The following is a 19,916-nucleotide window of genomic DNA, read 5'->3' as shown; positions in this document are numbered from 1 at the left end:
TAGTTCTCTCTTACATCAATATTTCTCTCTCTCTCTCTCTTCCCCCACCCCTCCCACCCTCCCCCACCTTCTCTCTCTCTCAAATTAATAAAAAAAAATATATTTGGGTGAGGATGAAAAAAAAAAAAATAACAACTGACAACAATAACTGTAATTGACCAAAAGAAAAGAAATATTATCCAACTGATCTGTTTGTTGCTTGTCCCTGGCTTTCATCGTGATATGTATTGTAGTAATTAAAGGAAAGAAGTAACATGATTATGGTGGTTGAGGTTGAAGGATACTGTGGACTTTGCTATAATATGCTTAGAATTACTTTTAAATTTTATGTTATTTGCTATTTAAAATTTTTTTGCATCTTATAGATAACTGTTTGATAGGTGACCAATCTTTAGGGAGCTTGTCTTAGTTAAATGGAGTTTTATGTTATTGCCACATGGTGCTGCTACTTAAAATGCACTAATGCTAACAGTACTTTTAAGGTAATAAGGTATAAACAAAATCCAATAAACCAAATAGGTAAGGAATATGCATGGTGACTCAGAAAATGAGTTATTGGTAATTTTTGCAACAGAACCCAATATATCGAGTCTAGTATTGTCTTTGTGCTTGACTGTTTGTGGCATCTACATTGCTGTCTGGCCTGTTGCCAGGGCTTGATGGAACATTACCAAATACTAAATACTTTTGCCAAAATACTAAATGTAGCTGGGTGCGTGAACAAGGGAGGTAACACAGGGGACTAAGGCAACTTCAGGGAGATACTTTGTGGGAAACTGCCATATGTTTAGAGCCACCCTAGGTCATTCTTAACCTAGATTATACAATTGAGTCAGGGATTGAAATGCATTTGCTAACATTATCACAACTTCATTGCAAAAGATTATCTAGCCCTTGAGGGGCTCCTCATCACCATCCCTCTGATCATAGGTTTGTAATTTAATTGTGAAAAAAACACAACCACCAGAGGACTGGTAAAGTGAAAAGATAAACTAACATGCAGTTAACTTCAGGCCAGAATTCATTAATGTCATCCTTCTCAAAAGGGTGTAAAGATTTCCTTTAATGGTAGCATTTCAGAAATTTATAATATATAAGACAATCAGATGTTTTCATTATTAATTTTTTTTTTATCCTCACCCGAGGACATTTTATTGTTGTTGTTCAGATAGAGTGGGAGGGAGAGAGAGGAAGAGAGAGAGAAAGAAACATTGACGTGAAAGGGACACATTGAATGGTTGCCACCCGCACGACCCAACCAGGGCCGGGACAAACTGCAACTGAGGTACATGCCCTTAGCGGAAACTGAACCCGGGTCTCTCTGGACCACAGGCTGACACTCTAACCGCTGAGCCAAACTGGCCAGGGCTGTTTTCATTATTTATCCATTTATGTTGCATGGGAACTATAACTTATTTCAATACTCTAATTTCTTTGTGGGTTTCTAAAGGTATATAATGTTAATGTGATTATAACATCAATATTATTTGTAATAGAAGTTCTTTTTCCTTTTGGATGCCTCAGAATCCATATGTTAAATATTACAGTTGTACATATGGCTCTAGGACTGTGATTTGGTCACCATTTCTCTGATCTTTTGTATTTGGTGGAGAAAGATTTGTTAGGAAACATAACTAAAGTGATCATAGAATTCTGGCTACATGGTAGTTTTTAGAATATCATTAGACTTCATTTATCCATGCAACTTCTTATCTGTTATTAAGAGTAATTTAAGATTTGATCATAATTTGTATAATAATAAGTAAATAAGCTTTTCTGATTAAATAGAGCATATATGTATAAAATGTTTTGATATTATTCCAAAATCAATGTAATTCACTGAGAAAAATAGACAAACCATAAGACTATCTGAGTGGATTCAGATAAAGCATTTGTTAAACTCTATTATCTGTTTATGATAAGTAGCTCCTAACACAAAACTAGGGACTCCCCAACTATGATACCAATATCTGGTGAGGATGCAGAGCAAATGGAACTTTCATATGTTGCTGATGGGAGCGTAAAATGGTACAACTACTTTGTAAAACAGTTTGCCTTGTAAGTGGCCTGTCCTTTGTGACCTCTCCTTGGAGGGGAGGTGAAGAACCCATCTCTGCCTATTTGTGTAAAAAAATAAATAGTGATGCCTTGGACCCCACTCCCCAAAAATTCCGGTTTATTGTTCTGAGGTACATTAGGATAGTTAAGAATTCCCCAGGTGATTTTAATGTGCAATCAGGGTTCAAAACTACTGCATTAGTCAATACACTCCTCCATTAATCCTGTATCAAGTTCTTTGTTTTTTAAAATTGCTTTTTAGAGAGAGGAAGAAAGGTGGGGGGGAGATCACTGTGAGGGTGAAACATGGATTGCTGCCCCCTGCACACCCCTCAGCGGGCAAGTGCACAACCTGGGCATGTGCCCCTACCAGGAATTGGGAATCAAACCTTTTGGTGTACAGGATAACACTCAACCAAACAGCCACACCAGCCAACGCTTGAATTATTTTCTTTTTAGTGAATGTCACAATTCACAAAGTCCTGTTCTTCTGTATATTATTCTCACAGTGACCCAGTGAAGCACACAAGCTTCTGCTTCCAGGGGCCCTTATTCTTCCTGAGTGGTCTGTGAGGGCCTGTGTCTCAGCATTTTGTCCTCTACTTCACACATGGCTATTAATCTATAACTTAATGGCAGGCTGGCATTTTGGTGAGGCCACCTCTCTGCACAGCCACTCACATCAACTGCTTAAAGGATACATTTTTTCTCATATTTTGAAATCTGTTGTTTTGTGTGCCTTTCACAAGCCTATTTAATTTTGCAAAATGTTTGGTAAGCCCTATAGGGTTGTGGAAAGCACTGTTTTATAGAAGCTCTAATTTCTGTTCCACCATTGACATGTGTGTAACTTGGGGCAAATATCTAACATTTTGTAAAGGGGGTATTATTAACCTACCAGAAGGTATAGACTACACTAAATGGAAGTCCTGCTTCAGGGATGAGAATTGTTCCCTGGCTGACTTCCTGTTCCTCCCATTATTGGCAATAACCATTGTCATTATTTTCAGTTCAAACATAAAGCATTTGCACCTTTTGTCCTCCAGGTGAGAGAGACTGAAAAATCAATAGGTCTTGAGGACTGATAGGTTGTAAACACTGAGAAAAACAAATGTGTTTTTCTTTCTTTTTTTTTTTTTTAAGCCTCACCCGAGGACATTTTTCCATTTTTTGTTCAGGTAGAGTGGGAGGGAGAGAGAGGAACAGAGAGAGAGAGAGAAACATCGATGCGAAAGGAACACATCGAGTGGCTGCCACCCGCACCACCCACCAGGGCCGGGGACAAACTGCAACTGAGGTACGTGCCCTTAGCGGGAACCGAATCCGGGTCTCTCAGGACCGCAGGCCGATGCTCTAACCGCTGAGCCAAACCGGCCAGGGCACAAATGTGTTTTTCTATTTTTTTTTTAAATTCTTACCCGAGGACATTTCTTTATTTTTTGTTCAGACCAGGAGAGAGAGAGAGAGAAACATCGACGTGAAAGGGACACGTCGAGTGGCTGCCACCTGCATGACCCAACCAAGGCCGGGACAAACTACAACCCAGGTACGTGCCCTTAGCAGGAGCCGAACCTGGGTCTCTCTAGACGGCAGGCCAGTGCTCTAACTGCTGAGCCAAACTGGCCAGGGCAACAAATGTGTTTTTCAAACTTGCCTGATCCAGAGAAACTCCTGGGACATTTGTTAAAAATGCAGATTTACAGCCTACACTCCGGACCCCAAGTATCAGTCTCCAGGGTTGGGGCTTAGATGATAATTTTTTCTGCATTGTGTCAGAAATAATCCAGCCTGGGAAAAGTGCCTGTTGCCTAACCACTTTGAAGTTTGTTACTCAGATATCACTTCCTGATGGGGCTTTCACTGGTTATCCTGTTTAAAATTATAAACCCCCCTTCCCTACATTCATCTATCTGCTGCCTTATCTTTGTTCTTTTCATTTGAGTCTTTTAAAATGAGAATATATTTACAAATTACTTTACTGAAAAATACTAAGATATAAAATGAGACATTAAATGCCTTGTTAAAAAGAATAGAGAATAGAAAAAAACATTTTTTTAAATTAAATTTGGGGTGACATTGGTTACTTACATTATGTAAGTTTTAAGTGTACAATTCTATAGTATATTATCTGTATATTGCATTGTGTGTGCTCATTACCCAAAGTCCAGTCTCCTTCTGTCACCTTATATTTAACCCCCTTTACCCTCTTCATCCTCCCCCATCCCTCTTACACTCTGGTAACCATCATGCTGTTATCTGTTCCATGAGTTTATTTGTTTTGTTTGTTCATTTGTTGCTTTCTGTTATGTATCCCCCATTTGAGTGAAATCATACGGTTCTTGTCCTTTTCTGACTTTTTTTTGACTTGGCATGATACTCTCAAGATCCATGCATGTTGTCACAAATGGCAGTATTTCATCCTTTCTTATGGTTGAATAGTATATAGTATTCCATTTTATGACATTTGTTTATCAAGTTCCTAAGTGATTGTGAATAGACAAAAGTGGGAAGTTGCTCATAGGAAACTGAATATAGTAGGTTGTCAATAAAGGAATACATGTCTCTTCCACTAGCCCATTTTATTTTTCTTCCTGGAGTTTTACAGATTAGTTAAGGTTCATAACCCCAAAATTCAGAAGAACAAACACTATTTGCAGGAGAAAAAAAACTGAACATTTAATGCATTATACTGAGAGGGCATTTTAGTCTCTGATACTTAGTGCTGTGTGATGCTTAAATGTGCTGATAGCAGATGTTATTAATAAGTTTCCTTTGAACCTATTTGAGAATCTGTGCAGTGGGATAAAACAGTAGAGTTTTGTGAACATTATTCTTAGGGTCTGTGCCATGGACTACATTTTAGATGAGACGATGAAATTAGATTTTTTGGTATTTAAGTCATTGAGTTTTCTTTTTTTAATCCTCATCCAAGGACATTTTTGCATTTTATCTTCAGATAGAGCGGGAGGGAGAAAGGGAAGAAGAGAGAGAGAGAGAAACATTGATGTGAGAGAGACACATCGAGTGGTTGCCACCCACATGACCCCAGCTGGGGCCAGGAACAAACTGCAACCAAGGTACGTGCCCCTAGCGGCAACCGAACCCGGGACACTCTGGTCCACGGGCCAACACTCTAACTGCTGAGCTAAACTGGCCAGGACAGTCATTGAGTTTTCTAATAGACAATGCTGTGGCCTGCTTTATACTGAATTTCACTTGTGGCAGGCTTATTGTATTTGTAATGATTTTGCTTTGAATATTAATTTGGAAAATGTCTTTGATACTGAAGGTTGCATTTGGAAAAGGAACACTGCCTTGTACTAAACCATATATACTTACATTGCTCTGTATAGTGTATATATATAATGCCTTGGAGCGTGGCTGTCATAGGGATATGAAATTACATGTTAAAAATCTCTAATTTTTTTTACAATACTGAGTCATTGGATGAATGATTCTGTATTAAAAATTATTTTGGTTAATGCTTCATAGAAAATAGTTTTTACTTAGCTCATGCAGAGAATAGGCTTCACTTTCTTCCTCTGAACAACATGTGTATGACTTGAGTTGTGACTGATTTAACCTATATATATGTGTGTGTGTGTGTGTGTGTGTACTTGTTTTCTGTTACAAATGTTTTATATATAATGGAAAATTTGGAACTTAACTGGAAAATATATAGGAAAAAGTAACTCATAATGCCAGCATTTAGAGTCCACCTCTGTTTATGTTCTGCTCTCCTTTATTTTGGCCTTTTAGTATGCCTAATTCTTCTGGTGTATAAACAATGACCTGACTAGTAGAACCTGTACCCGTACATATTGCTCATTTTGCTTGATACTGATTCATTTGCAGCAGGGACAGAATAGGGTACTGAGATATTTTCAGATGTTTTATGGTGGAATAATTTAATAATATAGTCAAACTAGCCATTTTCATGGTCTCATTCAATCAGGAAGTCACTTTTTGTCATTGTTAATCCTTACCCGAGGATACTTTTTCATTGATATTTAGATAGAGTGGAAGGGAGGGAAGGTGTGTGTGTGTGTGTGTGTGTGTGTGTGTGTGTGTGTGTGTGTGAGAGAGAGAGAGAGAGAGAGAGAGAGAGAGAGAGAGAGAAACATCGACACAAGAGAGACATCCATTGGTTGCCTCCTGCATGACCCCAGCCGGGGCTGGGGATCTACCCTGCAACCCAGGTACGTGCCCTTGTTTGGGAAGCAAACCCACGACCCTTCAGTCTGAGGGCCAGTGCTCTAACTGACGAGCTAAACCAGCCAGGGCAGGAAGTCTATTTAATAAGGGTATAGTTTGTGCCAAGCACACTGCCTTGGATTTTGACCACCACCAGTCTTTTGGATCTTTCCTTTCCTGTCTGATTTTATAGTCACCATTCTAGCCAGAGCCCATCCATCCTTAGAGTACTGAAACTGTGTGGTTATAACTAGTCAGTCTCCTCGCTTCCATTTTCTTCTCATTTCAATCTATAGAAAGTTACCAGAGAGAAACTCTTGCAGCAATGTTTCATGTTTTGTTCATAAAGCTCACAGTGGCCTAGGTGGCTTTAGACTTTCAGGAAACCTCACCAACTTATTGTTTCTCAATGATAGAATCTGTGCACTAGCCAGGAAAATCTGCATAACCTAGTCTACCTTAGCTCACACATTTTCCTCATCTGGAATTTTGTTCCCTCTTCTCTCTGGCTGTTCATGTCCTCCTTATTTTCCTTTAAAACCCTAGGAGATCTTCCTCTTTGACTTGCTGTACATTGCTAGTGTATAATCTTTTTATAGTTTTCCAAATGTCATTTTTTTTTCAACTGTTTACTCAGCTAATTAATATTAGGGACCTGCCATTTGTTTTTCCCACGGGGCCCTGTATTGGTTTAGAAACCTATCTTAATTTAACTTAAACCGATAAAGACACAGGTGTATTTCAGGGTAGGAAATAGATTGGGATAGGAAAGCACTTACTGCTTAATGTGCCTTGCCCAGACCCGACTGACTTGACACCAGAATTTATAGAGGGAGCAAAGTGTAATAGCATCCAAAGTGACAGAATAACCTCTTTAAAAAGAAAAAACAAAACAAACCAACAACAACTTTCTTTTTAGAGCAAGTGTTTTGTAGAAATCTTGTTTTTGTTGTTGTTTTTTGACTTATGGATATTCATTTCATTCTTTGGGTTATAAGCCATTACTTTTTTTTTTTATCCTCACCCGAGGATCTTTTTGCATTTATCTTCAGATAGAGCAGGAGGGAGAGAGAGAGAAACATCTATGCGAGAGAGACACATCAAGTGGCTGCCACCCACATGACCTCAACCGGGGCTGGGGACAAACTGCACATGAGGTATGTGCCCCTAGTGGGAACTGAACCCAGGACTCTGTGGTCCGCGGGCCAACCCTCTAACCACTAAGTAAAACCGGCCAGGGCAAGCCATTATTATTTATTTTGCTATTAAAATTGTGTGGGAAATCCTTTTTAAAAAATTAGCCAGTAGAGTTATGGGAGCTGAGATAAGGGGTCTGTAGTGTTTCACTCTGCCTTTTCCTACTTCTTATTGAAGATCTCTGGATGGGGTTTGTGCTCAAATGAGAAGAGAACTCATGGCTCACGTGAAGTTGGTGGGGTGGGGGAGAAGAGCAGAGCAGGGCAGGGCAGGGCAGGGCAGCGCAGCTGCTGGCACAGGTGTCAGTCTGACTAGATGAAGACAGTTTTGTCCACACGTGCAGAGTTTACTTTCTGTTCCAAGAACTTGAGCAATAGATTATAAAATAATTCAGATCTTGTTAGTTTTTTTTTAGTATCTAGTGTGAAAACATTGAGGATTTGTGTCTTCTTCTGAGAGTTTAGATAGGGGTTTAACTTTTAGTGCCTAGATCATGAGGGCATTTGTAGGGGAATGCAAATGTAATATACTGAATTAATCGTTTCTGCTCAGTATAACCACAGATGAAATACCAAACTGGAAAAATTTTACCTCTTTCCTCCAAAATACAAATTTTAATTTTACACTAACAATCAGAAGATTTTAAAGGTTGGTAAGACAGCTGAATCCATGGATGACTGTCTCAAAACAGTCTGAAGCAGTTAGGATTGCTCATTATAATAGTAACACATCAAGGACCTCAGAAGCCCCCCCCCAAAAAAAAACACACACACACACCCAGAACATGGATTAATGATGAAGGCTTAACCTCAGAAAGGAAGAGACTTCATTATAATCATGAAGAGAGAAATGGAGATGAATATGAAGAGGAGAGGGAGAGAGAGGGAAACAGCAGAGCCTCTAAGAGCAAATAAGGGCACAGAAAATGCAATTAGATGATGTGAGAGAGCCAAATTAGAGGGAAAAGACAGGTGAAAAGGACAAAGTAGAAATGTGTGGGATGAGAACAGGGAACTTTCTGACTGCACCTGTTGGGCTGCTCTGCTGACCGTGGTCTCCTTGCTGTCCTGTGGTGCCGTGATTCTTCTGCCTGGGTCCTGACCCTGTCACCTACTTTGCCCTGTGGTGCAGCTTCCTATATCATTAAACCCCAGGGCCCAGGAGCCGGACAGATGCAGTGATTTAAATGAGCCCAGCCTTGGAACCTAGAGTGAACAGCGATGCTGCCGCTCCCCTGGCCTCCCTCCCCTTTTTTCTTCCTCACCTGGTAGAGTAACAAGTTCCAGAGGAGGCTCCTGGAGAGAAATGGAAGTCTTTGGTTCAGAGCACACCTTGGAAATCTACCATAAAAGAAATTGCCTGAAGCAGGTGCCATGTTGTTTGTGGAGACAGTGCCCAAGAGTCACCCATTCTAATCTGTGTGCTGTAGGATATAAACTCTTAACTCTTTAACGTGACTGCTTAATAATCAGATCTGTCCTGCTAGTCTGGCCCTGTTAGGCAGCCTTACTAAGTAAGACCTGAGATGCACTGAAGTAATCCTCAGATGTTAAGTGATTGCAGGATTCCTCCTTCTATAGGTGAGGGAAAAACAGGCTTAGCGATGTCACGTGACTCCTGATGTAACATTTTAGCTCTTTGTAGAGGAGCTGCAATTAGGAATAAGGTTGCCTGAGTCCTGATCCAGTTTTTTTTTTTTTTTTAAATAGTACAACATAAAACCTCACTGTTTCTAAGTTCCTGGGATTAGTTTTGGTGTCAAGGGGCAAAGAAACTGAGCAGGCCCAGAATGGAAGTACAAAGAGATAAAGAAGCCTGTGGTGGAATTTTTGTGACTAGAGTTTTGTAGCCCCTGCTTTTACTGTTAGCGTTGCTGAGCAAGGGCTCTGCAGCTACCCTCGGGCCTGGCTGGTGTCCCTTTTTGAGGCCCTAGGGTTATTTTTAGTTGCAGGGTGTTGGAAGCAGGTGTGATCAAGACTTGAAGGCCATGCCTGGAGTGTGTTCAAATCTTACTGTGCGTGTCTGTCTGGGAGCTGAGAATAATGTTGGTCGCTCTGTATACAGGGTGGGCAAATTTAGGTTTATAGTTGTTGGTATGGAAAATAATAGAATGATTAATAAATAACACAAGAATAAACTTTCGCATACTCACAACTGTAAACCTACTTTTGCCCCACGCTATACTTTTTCAAAAGAATTTGTGCTTTTGCAGTGAGAAGAATGAAAGAAAGTCACACTATGTTTCATTTAAGCAGGTTACTTTTTGAAACTTTATCAAATGAAGTACATTTATTTTTAATCCTCACCTGAGGATATTTTTACATTTATCATTAAATAGAATGGGAGGGAGAGATACATTGACTAGTTGCCTCCCGTATGACTCGACCAGGGCCGGGAATGAACCCACAACTCTTTGGTCTGAGGGCTGATGCTCTAACCACTGAGCAAAACCAGCCAGGGCTCAAATGAAATACATTTTATTAGTGTTAGAGAATATATTAATTTTAAAAAGAAAACTAGCTATAAATTCTTTGTATACAGAAGAAATTATGAGTCATACCCCAATTGACCTGTTTTAAAAGCTCAGGTGTATAGTCACAAGTGTGTGATTTAGAATTTAATTTTTTTTTGTTTTTTCTCCCCCTCTCAAACATTATTGTTATTGAAAGTAATTCTTTTTAAGTCCTTTTGTGAGGCAGAAATTCAGCTTCTGCCTTGAGGGTAAACATAAATGTTTCTATATTATATTTGTTCATCTCACCTCTCCCAGACCCACACTTTTCTCATTGGTGCTGAGGATTGCTGCAGACAGTGTCTGGCTCTGGGTGTGTCCTGCCTTTAACTGCCCCAGCAGAACCATTCCCTGTTTGCATGTACGTGGGTGTTTGAGGTGAGACTGTAACTTGATTTTATTCTCTTTAATGTGTCATGACCATCTTTTGATTTGAAAAATTACACTTTTACACCATCCTTTTAGAATGTTGCCTGATGCTGTGCTGCAGGATTTTTCATATTCATAAGTTACTTAGCCAACCCCCTTCTGTTGCCCATGTAATATTTTTCACGTGTGTTCTACCTAAAACCATTTCTGAGACCATTTCTTGTAAGTCACTTTGAAAATATTCTTGTAAGCCATTGTGACATTATCTTCAGGAGAATGTAGTTTGGCATTCTAGTTTTACTTCGTTAGTATTAGGAGACTTAAAGTAGAAAAAATTGCAAAATATTACTGTACTAAACTTGGGCTCAAGGGAGGTGCTGGGAGGTTTGGTGGTGATGATTTTGTATTGTTTTTCTTGCTTGTTCCTAGAGCCTTCTGATCTTTTGGAAAAATTAAACTGTAAGCTCTCTCCCATTAATCTGTGTTCTGAAATGTCCAGGTTTTGCCCTGGATGGTTTGGCTCATTGGTTAGATCATTGATTCGCAGAGCAAAGTGTTGCAGGTTCGATTCCTGATCAAGGACATGTACCTGCATTGCAGGTTCGATCCTTGGCCTTGGTCAGGTCATGTGGGAGGCAACCAATCAATGTGTCTCTCTCACATAGATTTTTCACTTTTTTCCTCCCTCCCTCCCTTCCACTCTGTCTTAAAAAAAAAAAAAAAAAAATCAATGGGAAAATATCCTCGGGTGAGGACTAACAAAAAAAAAAAAACAGATAGCCCTGGCCAGTTTGGCTCAGCGGTTAGAGTGTCAGCCTGCGGTCCAGAGAGACCTGGGTTTGGTTCCCACTGAGGGCACATGCCTTGGTTGCAGTTTGTCCCCGGCCCTGGTGGGTCGTGAGGGTGGCGGCCACTCAATGTGTCCCTTTCACGTCGATATTTCTTTCTCTCTCTCTTCCTCTCTCTCCCTCCTACTCTATCTGAACAAAAACTGGAAAAAAGTATCCTCGGTTGAGGATAAAAACAAAACAAAACAAAACAAAACAAAAAAATAATAATAAAAATATCCAGGTGTTTACCCTGGTTATAATATCTTTAGTAATTTAGCTCTTTGTCAGGAAAGTAACACCTTATCTTTCATGCAGTGGTATTCTGTTGTTTTGGGGTGGAGTGTGCTAACGGTGATATATCAATAAATATTGTAAACTTACATTAGTGTTACCAACCCCATGAATATAGTAATCTAATTTACGAAGTCCTTTTGGTATTTGATACACCTTCTGAAAGGGAGAGCTCCTTGAAAGCATTTCTCTTTATTTTAATAGAATGATTTTTTAAACTAACTACTTCCTTATATAGGAACTACTTTCTTGTTTAACATGTCTTTGATATTTTACTATATTTTATGCTATAAAACTCAGATTCTCTTATTAGGTACACAATGTTTATGGAGTTGGAAGAATTATATTAAATTAGCATTAATTTCATCTTTTACATTACAGTATTCCTTTTCATTTCTTTGGCAAATCATGCACTAATATAGGAACCACAGTTTCTCCCTGTGTAATTTTGTGGAAGAAATTGTACTAGACTTTCTTGTATGTATATTTTAATAGTTCAGGTATATGGAGATGCTTTATAGATATAACCAAAGTTCTGAAGAAAAACTGAGTAACTGCCACATCTTTTATTGACTTTTGCCCAGTTTGACACTGACTTGGCCAACATACTCATTGGCCTCAACCATTAGAGTAAGGCCTTCTCTGGCTACTCTAGTTAAAATTTTAACCAACCATTCTCCTTCTTCCTTCCCTGCTTTATTTTTCTCCATAGCATGTATCACTATCTGTCATACAACATCTTTTGCTTTTGTTGTTACTTTTAATTATATGTCTCCCATCATTAAATTCGGAACTCCAGGAGGACAGGAATTTTTGCCTAGTTCATTTTTGCTGCATTCCCCACAGCAGTGCCTGGCCTTTATGAGGTGCCCAGTAACTATTTGTTAGTTGGCTGAATGAGTTACAGCAGGCCTGGCAGATATGCTCAAGAAAACCAAGATGCACAAATTAGTCCCCATCTGGCCTCTGTTTGGTTTGTTCTGAATCTCTTCTCTTCAGCCTCAAGCTCATCTTTATTGTAAATATCCTTCCAAAACATTTTCTCCTCAACTCTCAGATTAAACCCATCCCTGGACATATTTTCTCTTGCCTAGCGACTCCATCCAGGGATCCTTCCATTCCCACTCCCTCTGGACCACCTCATCTCCAGGCCCCCTTTCTGGAGGGAGGGGAGTCCTTAGTTTTCAGGTAGGGTGCCAGGAGGAAGCATTAATTTGAGAGGGATAAGTGGGAGGGCAAAGTCTGTGTTTAGGATAGATACCTTTAGGATAGATACATGGTTTGGTGGAAGGAAGAGTCTCCTTCCAGGTGGATCAAGGAAGGGGAAGCTGATGAAATAGGGGAGCATAAACAGGAGGCCGTGCTAAGAAGCAAAGACCGGGCTCCACCGGAGCCAGTCCCAAAAGTGCAGTTTTCTTCCTTTGCAGAAATGGTGAAGATTTCTCCCAGATCTGGACCATGCCTGGGCTGGCCTGTGTCTGCAGCAAAGGCATTGTATTTAGTCTTTGAAGGATGGCAGCTCTTCCAATCTTTATCTGTGGATCCCTGATGTACGTAAACAACCTGAGCCTCTGATAGGAGTGGGTTTTTTCAACAGTGCTGTTAGGTTAGTGCGAGGTGGCTGGGTTTTATGGTGCTAACAGATGTTGTCACCATGTCTAGTACTCTCTAGACAGTTGTGCTTCAAGCAGTCTATCCCATTATTGCCACCACTTGTCAGAATATGTGTCCTCTATTTTGAGGTAAGAAAATATAGTCAAGACATTAATAAGCAACTAAAAAGCCTTTGAAGCTCATATAGCTTTCTAGGCTTTGGTGAATATGTTGTTTTTTTAATTGAACATATTTTATTAAATATCAGACCTCAAAATTTCTGTCAGTGTAAACGCACAGCATATGAGGCAAAGGAGCTTTAGTCGATGATGTTGAATGAAGATGGTCAGCGTGCAGGGTGCTCTTGCTTGCTCCAGACATTGTGGCCTGCCTGTTCTCCTGTGATTTGTTCCATTTTTATGTTATTGAAAGTCTGTGCTTAAGGCTCTACTGAAAAGCTGTTTGGTGTATCTTGTTGCCTATTTCTTCAGTTTTATTGAAGGAAAAAAAATTTAAGACTAGCCTGTAGCTTAATGAAAGTAAACTTCTCACCTGATTATATCCTTCCCATAAATTCTCTGAGAATTTGAACTTGAGCTCGAGCCCAACCAAATAAGGCTCACTTGCTCTCCTCATTGAACAGGCCTTTTAAGCATCCCATAGCCATAGGATCCTTTTCCTTCTCCTGAGAATTTCCTTGTAAAAGGACGTGTTTAAAATGGATATGTGCCTCTCCTGAGGGGTAACCCTACCTTCTCATGGATCTCTCTTTTCAGACCAGTGGGCATGTTCATGGAGCTTTCCCCCTGACCCTGCCTGCTGTAGGCCTTGTGTGGACCTTTGGAGAGGGTATGCTGGGCATGCCTGGTAACAGAGGAACTGTTGGCTGTTGACAGACAGTAACCCAGGGGTAGATGGGGAAACAGTGTGTAAGAAAGGTTCTCAGTGTGTGTGTGTGTGTGTGTGTGTGTGTGTGTGTGTGTGTGTGTGAGAGAGAGAGAGAGAGAGAGAGAGAGAGAGAGAGAGATACCTAGTGTCAGTATGTCTGTCTGACTTAGAAGCCAGGATTGGGTCTGGTAAGTTGAAAAGACCAATGCCCCATCTGAGGAGAGCAGAGAGATGCTTAATAGAATCATTCAAAAGGACCTTAATCTCACCTGGCCGGCATGGTTCAGTGAGTGGATTGAGTGTCGTCACATGGACTAAGAGGTCCTGGTTTGATTCCCAGTCAGGGCACATGGCCAGGTTGCGGGCTCCATCCCCAGTGGGAAGCATGCAGGAGGCAGCCAATCAATGTATCTTTCTCACATTGATGTTTCTATCTCTATCTCCCTTCCTCTCTCTCTAAAAAATCAATAAAAATATATATTTTTAAATTTTTTCTGGTTGAACACCAGCTTAAAGGCTGCAGGTATTGAAGAAAATTTTTTTAAAACACATTTTTCCTCTTAGCTCAGTGGTTCTCAACCTTCCTGATGCCGTGACCTTTTAATACAGTTCCTCATGTTGTGGTGATCCCCAACCATAAAATTATTTTTGTTGCTACTTCATAACTGTAATTTTGCTATCGTTATGTCTTAGGCGACCCCTGTGAAAGGGTCGTTCGACCCCCAAAGGAGTCGCGACCCACAGGTTGAGAACCGCTGTTTAGCTAATGCAAATGTTGGTTTTTACACTGTTGGACTTTATATTGTTTGACAAGTTTACCTTGCGATTAAGAGTCTTGACTTATGGTTCTCTGACATAACTAATTCGTAGTATACCTTATTTCATTGATATTCTTGCAAAGTTGGAGGCAGAGTGAATTTCAATTAATAAAACTCTGCTGATTTTCATTATAAAATCAAAGATACATTTTTATATGTAACCAAAGGGAACCTAAAACTTAAAATGAATGACACAGAAAAACTTTTAAAATTGTATATTAAAGGGGGAAGGTTCTTATACAACTCTTGATAATATTAACTGCTATAAAACATAAATTCTTTTTTTTTTTTTTATCCTCACCCGAGGACATTCCCCCATTTTTTGTTCAGATAGAGTGGGAGGGAGAGAGAGAGAGAAACATCAATGTGAAAGGTACACATCGAGCGGCCGCCACCTGCACAGCCCAGCCAGGGTTGGGGACAAACTGCAATCGAGATATGTGCCCTTAGCAGGAACTGAACCCGGGTCTCTCTGGACTGCAGGTCTAACTGCTGAGCCAAATCGGCCAGGGCATAAAACATAAATTCTTTTTTTTTTTATCCTCACCCGAGGACATTTTTCCATTTTTTGTTCAGATAGATTGGGAGGGAGGGAGGGAGAGGGAGAGAGAGAGAGAGAGAGAGAGAGAGAGAGAGAAAGAAACATTGACGTGAAAGGGACACATCGAGTGGTTGCCACCCGCACGACCCAACAAGGGCCGGGGACAAATTGCAACTGAGGTATGTGCCCTTAGTGGGAACTGAACCTGGGTCTCTCTGGACTGCAGGCCGACACTCTAACCGCTGAGCCAAACCAGCCAGGGCAAAACATAAATTCTTTACCAGAATATAAGATATACGCAAATTGGCATTTTTAAGGGGATTTGTTCATTTTGTTTCTTGATTTGTATAGTCATTTTTGTTATACTAAAATGTTGTCTCAGTCTATCTCTAAACCTTTGTGAATAAAGTCTTTTAAAACTTTTATTTTTGAAAGTGAGATACTTTGCAAATATTTGGTTAAGTTTACTCATCTTCAGTATGATAAATATTAGTTTATTGACTTTTTTTTCCCATCATCTTTTTTTCTTTATTGTTGAAAGTATTATAGATGTCCCCCTCAATGACACCTCCTCCCTACTCAATTTATGAACTTTTTTATTTTAGAGAAATAGAAAGCTTTATTGTATGTATAGAAAAGGGTTATTTAGCTGTTTTCTGAAGGGGGATGACAGGAAATGTGCCTCTCACATAACTGATTTGAGAAAAATCAGATGTGGGGCATAATGGCATAATAGGAGAACTCCAGCAGGCCTCAGGACAAGGTAGGGGGTATAACTTGATCCTCATTTCACTTCCACTTCTTTGCTTCATTTACATTCTCATATTAGTATCACTTTGACCAGACCTTTGCTTGGTCAGGAAAGGATCTTTGTATCTGAAGCTGCTGACTCTGGTTCTCTGGATAAGAAGGACCATTTTCTGTCTGGTGAAACTGTGTGCTGTAGCCTATCTTTGGTTTCAGTGATTTGGGCTGATGAGATCCAGCCGAAGGGAAGCAAAGATGAGAACTTTCTAATTCAACTTTTGCATGTTTGCTGTCATCTCCCTCCCTTTGTCCATTGATCTGCTAACCCAGATAACTGCTTTGTCCTATCCGGATTTTATCATTGTGAGGAGCCAATCAGACTCGGAGTCTCAGTGCCATTGTTGGAGTCGACTTGCTCTTGTTCTCAGATTTCCACTTTCTGTGCCACCTGGGCACCCTCATGGACAAGTCGCGTCATTCTTTCTCAGTTCAGTTTTGTTATGGGATGGGTACTTAGGGAAAATGGTAACCTGGTAGTAGGAGCCCTGGTTTGGGAATTAGACAGTCTGAGTACAGGACCTTACATTGCTATGAACTGTGTCACTGAGCAGTAAGGACTTGATTTGATTCAGTGCTATATCCTTAACAGGTGCTTTGCAAGTTTATTAGGTGATTGGCTAGGACAAATTCTCTGCTCTAGTTTCTTAATTTGAAGATAGAGTTGACTTTTGTCATTAAGCTATACTAAAAATAAACACCTTAATATAATGAAGACAAGAAATGGACAAATAATGTAGTCTATGGAGTTGATTTGTAAAACGTGGGGGTGGATGAGATGATTTCTCAGGTGCCTTCTAACTCTGTGTCTGGCTCTGTATAAAGGACACAGCTTGGTTGAAGCTGGACTGTAGGATGATGGAATTGCTTCTGTTTTTATCTGCTGAGTAGTGTCTTTTAGATTCCAGATGCAGGGCAGCTCTGTACAGCATTTTCCCTCCTTTCTCTGTATGATGTGTAGTTGCTTTTTCACTTACTCACTTTGGAGAACTTAGATAATTGCCCTCAAAACAAACTTTGTGAGGAGACAAGGCCAATATTATATCTACATTTTCTAGATGAGGAAACCGGTTCAGAGAGATTGCATGATTTGTCCAAAGTTATGTAACATGTAAATGGCAGGGCCACTTCTCTTTATGTCCTGCTACCTCTATTCCATGCCTCAGTTTCTAATTTGTAAGTCGAAAAGTGAAACATCAATTAGGAAGAATATATGCACCTCTATGTTCATAGCAGCACTATTTACAGTGGCTAAGATCTGGAAACAGCCCAAGTGTCCATCAATAGATGAGTGGATAAAAAAGATGCAGTACATTTACACACTGGAATACTAGGCAGCTGTAAGAAAGAGAGATCTCTTACCCTTTGAGACGACATGGAGGCGATATGGAGGGACCTGGAGAGTATTATGCTAAGTGAAATAAGCCAGTCAGAGAAAGACAAGTACCACATGATCTCACTTATTTGTGGAATATAATGAACAAAATAAGCTGTTGACCAAAAGAAATCCAGAGTCATGGAAGCAGGGAACAGACTGACAAACCCTAGAGGGATGGAGGGTAAGAAGAGATAAACCAAAGAACTTATATGCATATATGCACAACCAGTCGACACAGACATTAGGCTGGGGAAAGCAGGAGGTGGGTGGGAGTGGGAAGGAGAGGGTCAATGGAAAAAAAGGGGACATCTGTAATACTTTCAACAACAAAAAAATAAAAATAAAAAGAAGTGGGGCCCAGTGATGTTTGAGGGCTTTATAATAGTGATCTGAACTCAGTTAATGAGATATTTATTCAGTATCTTAAACTGTTTTTGGAACAAGGAGGATTTTACTTATAACAGTGTAAATGATCTTAAGTGCAAAACACTGTGTATGTAAGAAATGTAATACAAAACCTCTGCCATCAAGTAGTTTATCCTCTAGAAGTTGAGTGCCCTTAGACATCTAGTTTTATGTAGTAGAAATTTTCATATAAGCAAAGCTGGACCAGGGCAGATAGGAATCTGAGAATATTGCAGGTCAGGGTGAGGTCCAAGCTATAGGCAAGAACAGAGAAGCACTGGGCCTAGTATGAAGGGCTCTGTATGTATAGATTGCTGTCCTCGTGTCCCAGGTTAAGGTGTGAGATTTTCTAAGTTGGATCAGTGGTTCCCTTAAGAATGAGGCACAAGAAAGTGATGGGTAAGTCTATAAAGGGTCAGGGAGCTCCAGGGAGATGGGGGTTTGAAGGGACTGGGCAGCATTATAACTGAGACTATCTTGGATGGAGCTGGGTACATCACAGGCCCATCAATTAGCTCAGCAGTTAGTATGGCAAGAATATCAGGCATTTTTATTCCTCTTCTTTAAAAAGGCAGCTGAAATTTATAGAACCTCCCGTTTTTTCTGCCTTTCCTTTCCTCCTCAAGGGCAATTTAAAGAAGGGTGTACTATTTGGACTTTGATTGTGTATATGGGCATTCACGTGTGTGTGTGTGCATGCACACACATTCATTCATACCATTACAGTAATTCTCAAGCCATCAGAAAAGGTTTTTATTTGTTGTTCTGAAAATAGGGGATTGCTACCTTGGTCCTAGGCTATTATTCTTTATGTTAATTTTTAAGAAATAAGCAAAGAAAGTGGAGGATTCCCATTTGGAATAATAATACTTCAAGCAGCTTAAATAGCTCTTTTAATTTCATGCTATAACTCATCTAGTTCCAGGTCCCTGGTGATTATAATTCATGAATATGTTTGGTTTTGTCTTCTCTGCGTTTCTATATTTTGGGGTAAAACTGAATTATCATTAGTATGCTTTTCTGAAGCCATACCCAAATGTCTTTTTTGTTTGTTCAAATGAAATAGTGCATCAAGTATGGAATTAGATTAATGGAGTAAATATTGTGAATCATACACTCTGTCTAATCCGACGCTCTTTCTTTTTTTGACCCCATGTTTTGTTTTCTGTCTGTCTGTCTCTCTTTGTGTAGGCTTTCAGTCCAGTGTCAAGCTGTTGGAGTGAGGGACCAAAGGTAAAGAATGATGTAATGCACTGGCTGCCCCAAAGCATCTTTTGTTGTGGAATGGTTATTCCAGTCATCTCTTTATGAATCAAATGTGAGGGGCTGCTTTGTGGAAGGAGTCCTTTGCAAGAGCACATCAGCAGGAAAGAGAAAGAGACATTCACTTGGAGGGCTCTTGCTGAAAATGGGTTTAACTCTCCTTTTGCCAGTCACCACCAGCCTGACCTCATACATGTTAGTACAATGGAGTGGCTGAGCCTTTGAGCACAACACCATTACATCATCGTGGCAAATTAAAGGAGGAGGTGGGAAAAGAGCACTTACTGTTGTCATGGCCCATGAGATGATTGGGACTCAAATTGTTACTGAGCGCTTGGTGGCTCTGCTGGAAAGTGGAACGGAAAAAGTGCTGCTAATTGATAGCCGGCCATTTGTGGAATACAATACATCGCACATTTTGGAAGCCATTAATATCAACTGCTCCAAGCTTATGAAGCGAAGGTTGCAACAGGACAAAGTGTTAATTACGGAACTCATCCAGCATTCAGCGAAACATAAGGTAAATGCTTTCTTTCTTTTTTACAATAAATGGACACACTGAATGGGGAATAATTTGAAACGAAGCCTCCTTTTTAAGGGGAGAAAATAATTTGAGGAAGTTTGGTTGCTTTTTAAATTTTGGTACCTTATGATACCTCAAAAGAATTTATAACCATATTGTCACATTGAAGAATACTGCTAAACTATACAGAGAGGTTAACTTGTTTTAGTTTGGTCAGGTGCTGTTTTTCCATGAATGGCTTGCTAAAATTGT

The 19,916-nt window shown here is 40.0% G+C and overlaps 1 protein-coding gene across 6 annotated transcripts in view; it reads left to right on the top strand.

Moving 5' to 3' along the window:
- The window catches only part of DUSP16 (dual specificity phosphatase 16), a 95,427-nt gene that overhangs the window by 37,008 nt on the left and 38,503 nt on the right, over window positions 1-19,916 (top strand). For all 6 annotated transcript variants that reach the window (XM_036250690.1, XM_036250688.1, XM_036250689.1 and 3 more), the window contains one exon: window positions 19,070-19,661. In XM_036250690.1, the coding sequence (XP_036106583.1) occupies window positions 19,434-19,661 (228 nt within the window). In that variant the 5' untranslated portion in view covers window positions 19,070-19,433. The remainder of the gene's footprint in view (window positions 1-19,069; window positions 19,662-19,916) is intronic.

The sequence above is a fragment of the Molossus molossus genome, unplaced genomic scaffold, assembly GCF_014108415.1.
Source record: "Molossus molossus isolate mMolMol1 unplaced genomic scaffold, mMolMol1.p scaffold_m16_p_10, whole genome shotgun sequence".
Lineage (NCBI taxonomy): Eukaryota > Metazoa > Chordata > Mammalia > Chiroptera > Molossidae > Molossus > Molossus molossus.
This window is presented reverse-complemented; position numbering and strand designations above follow the sequence as displayed.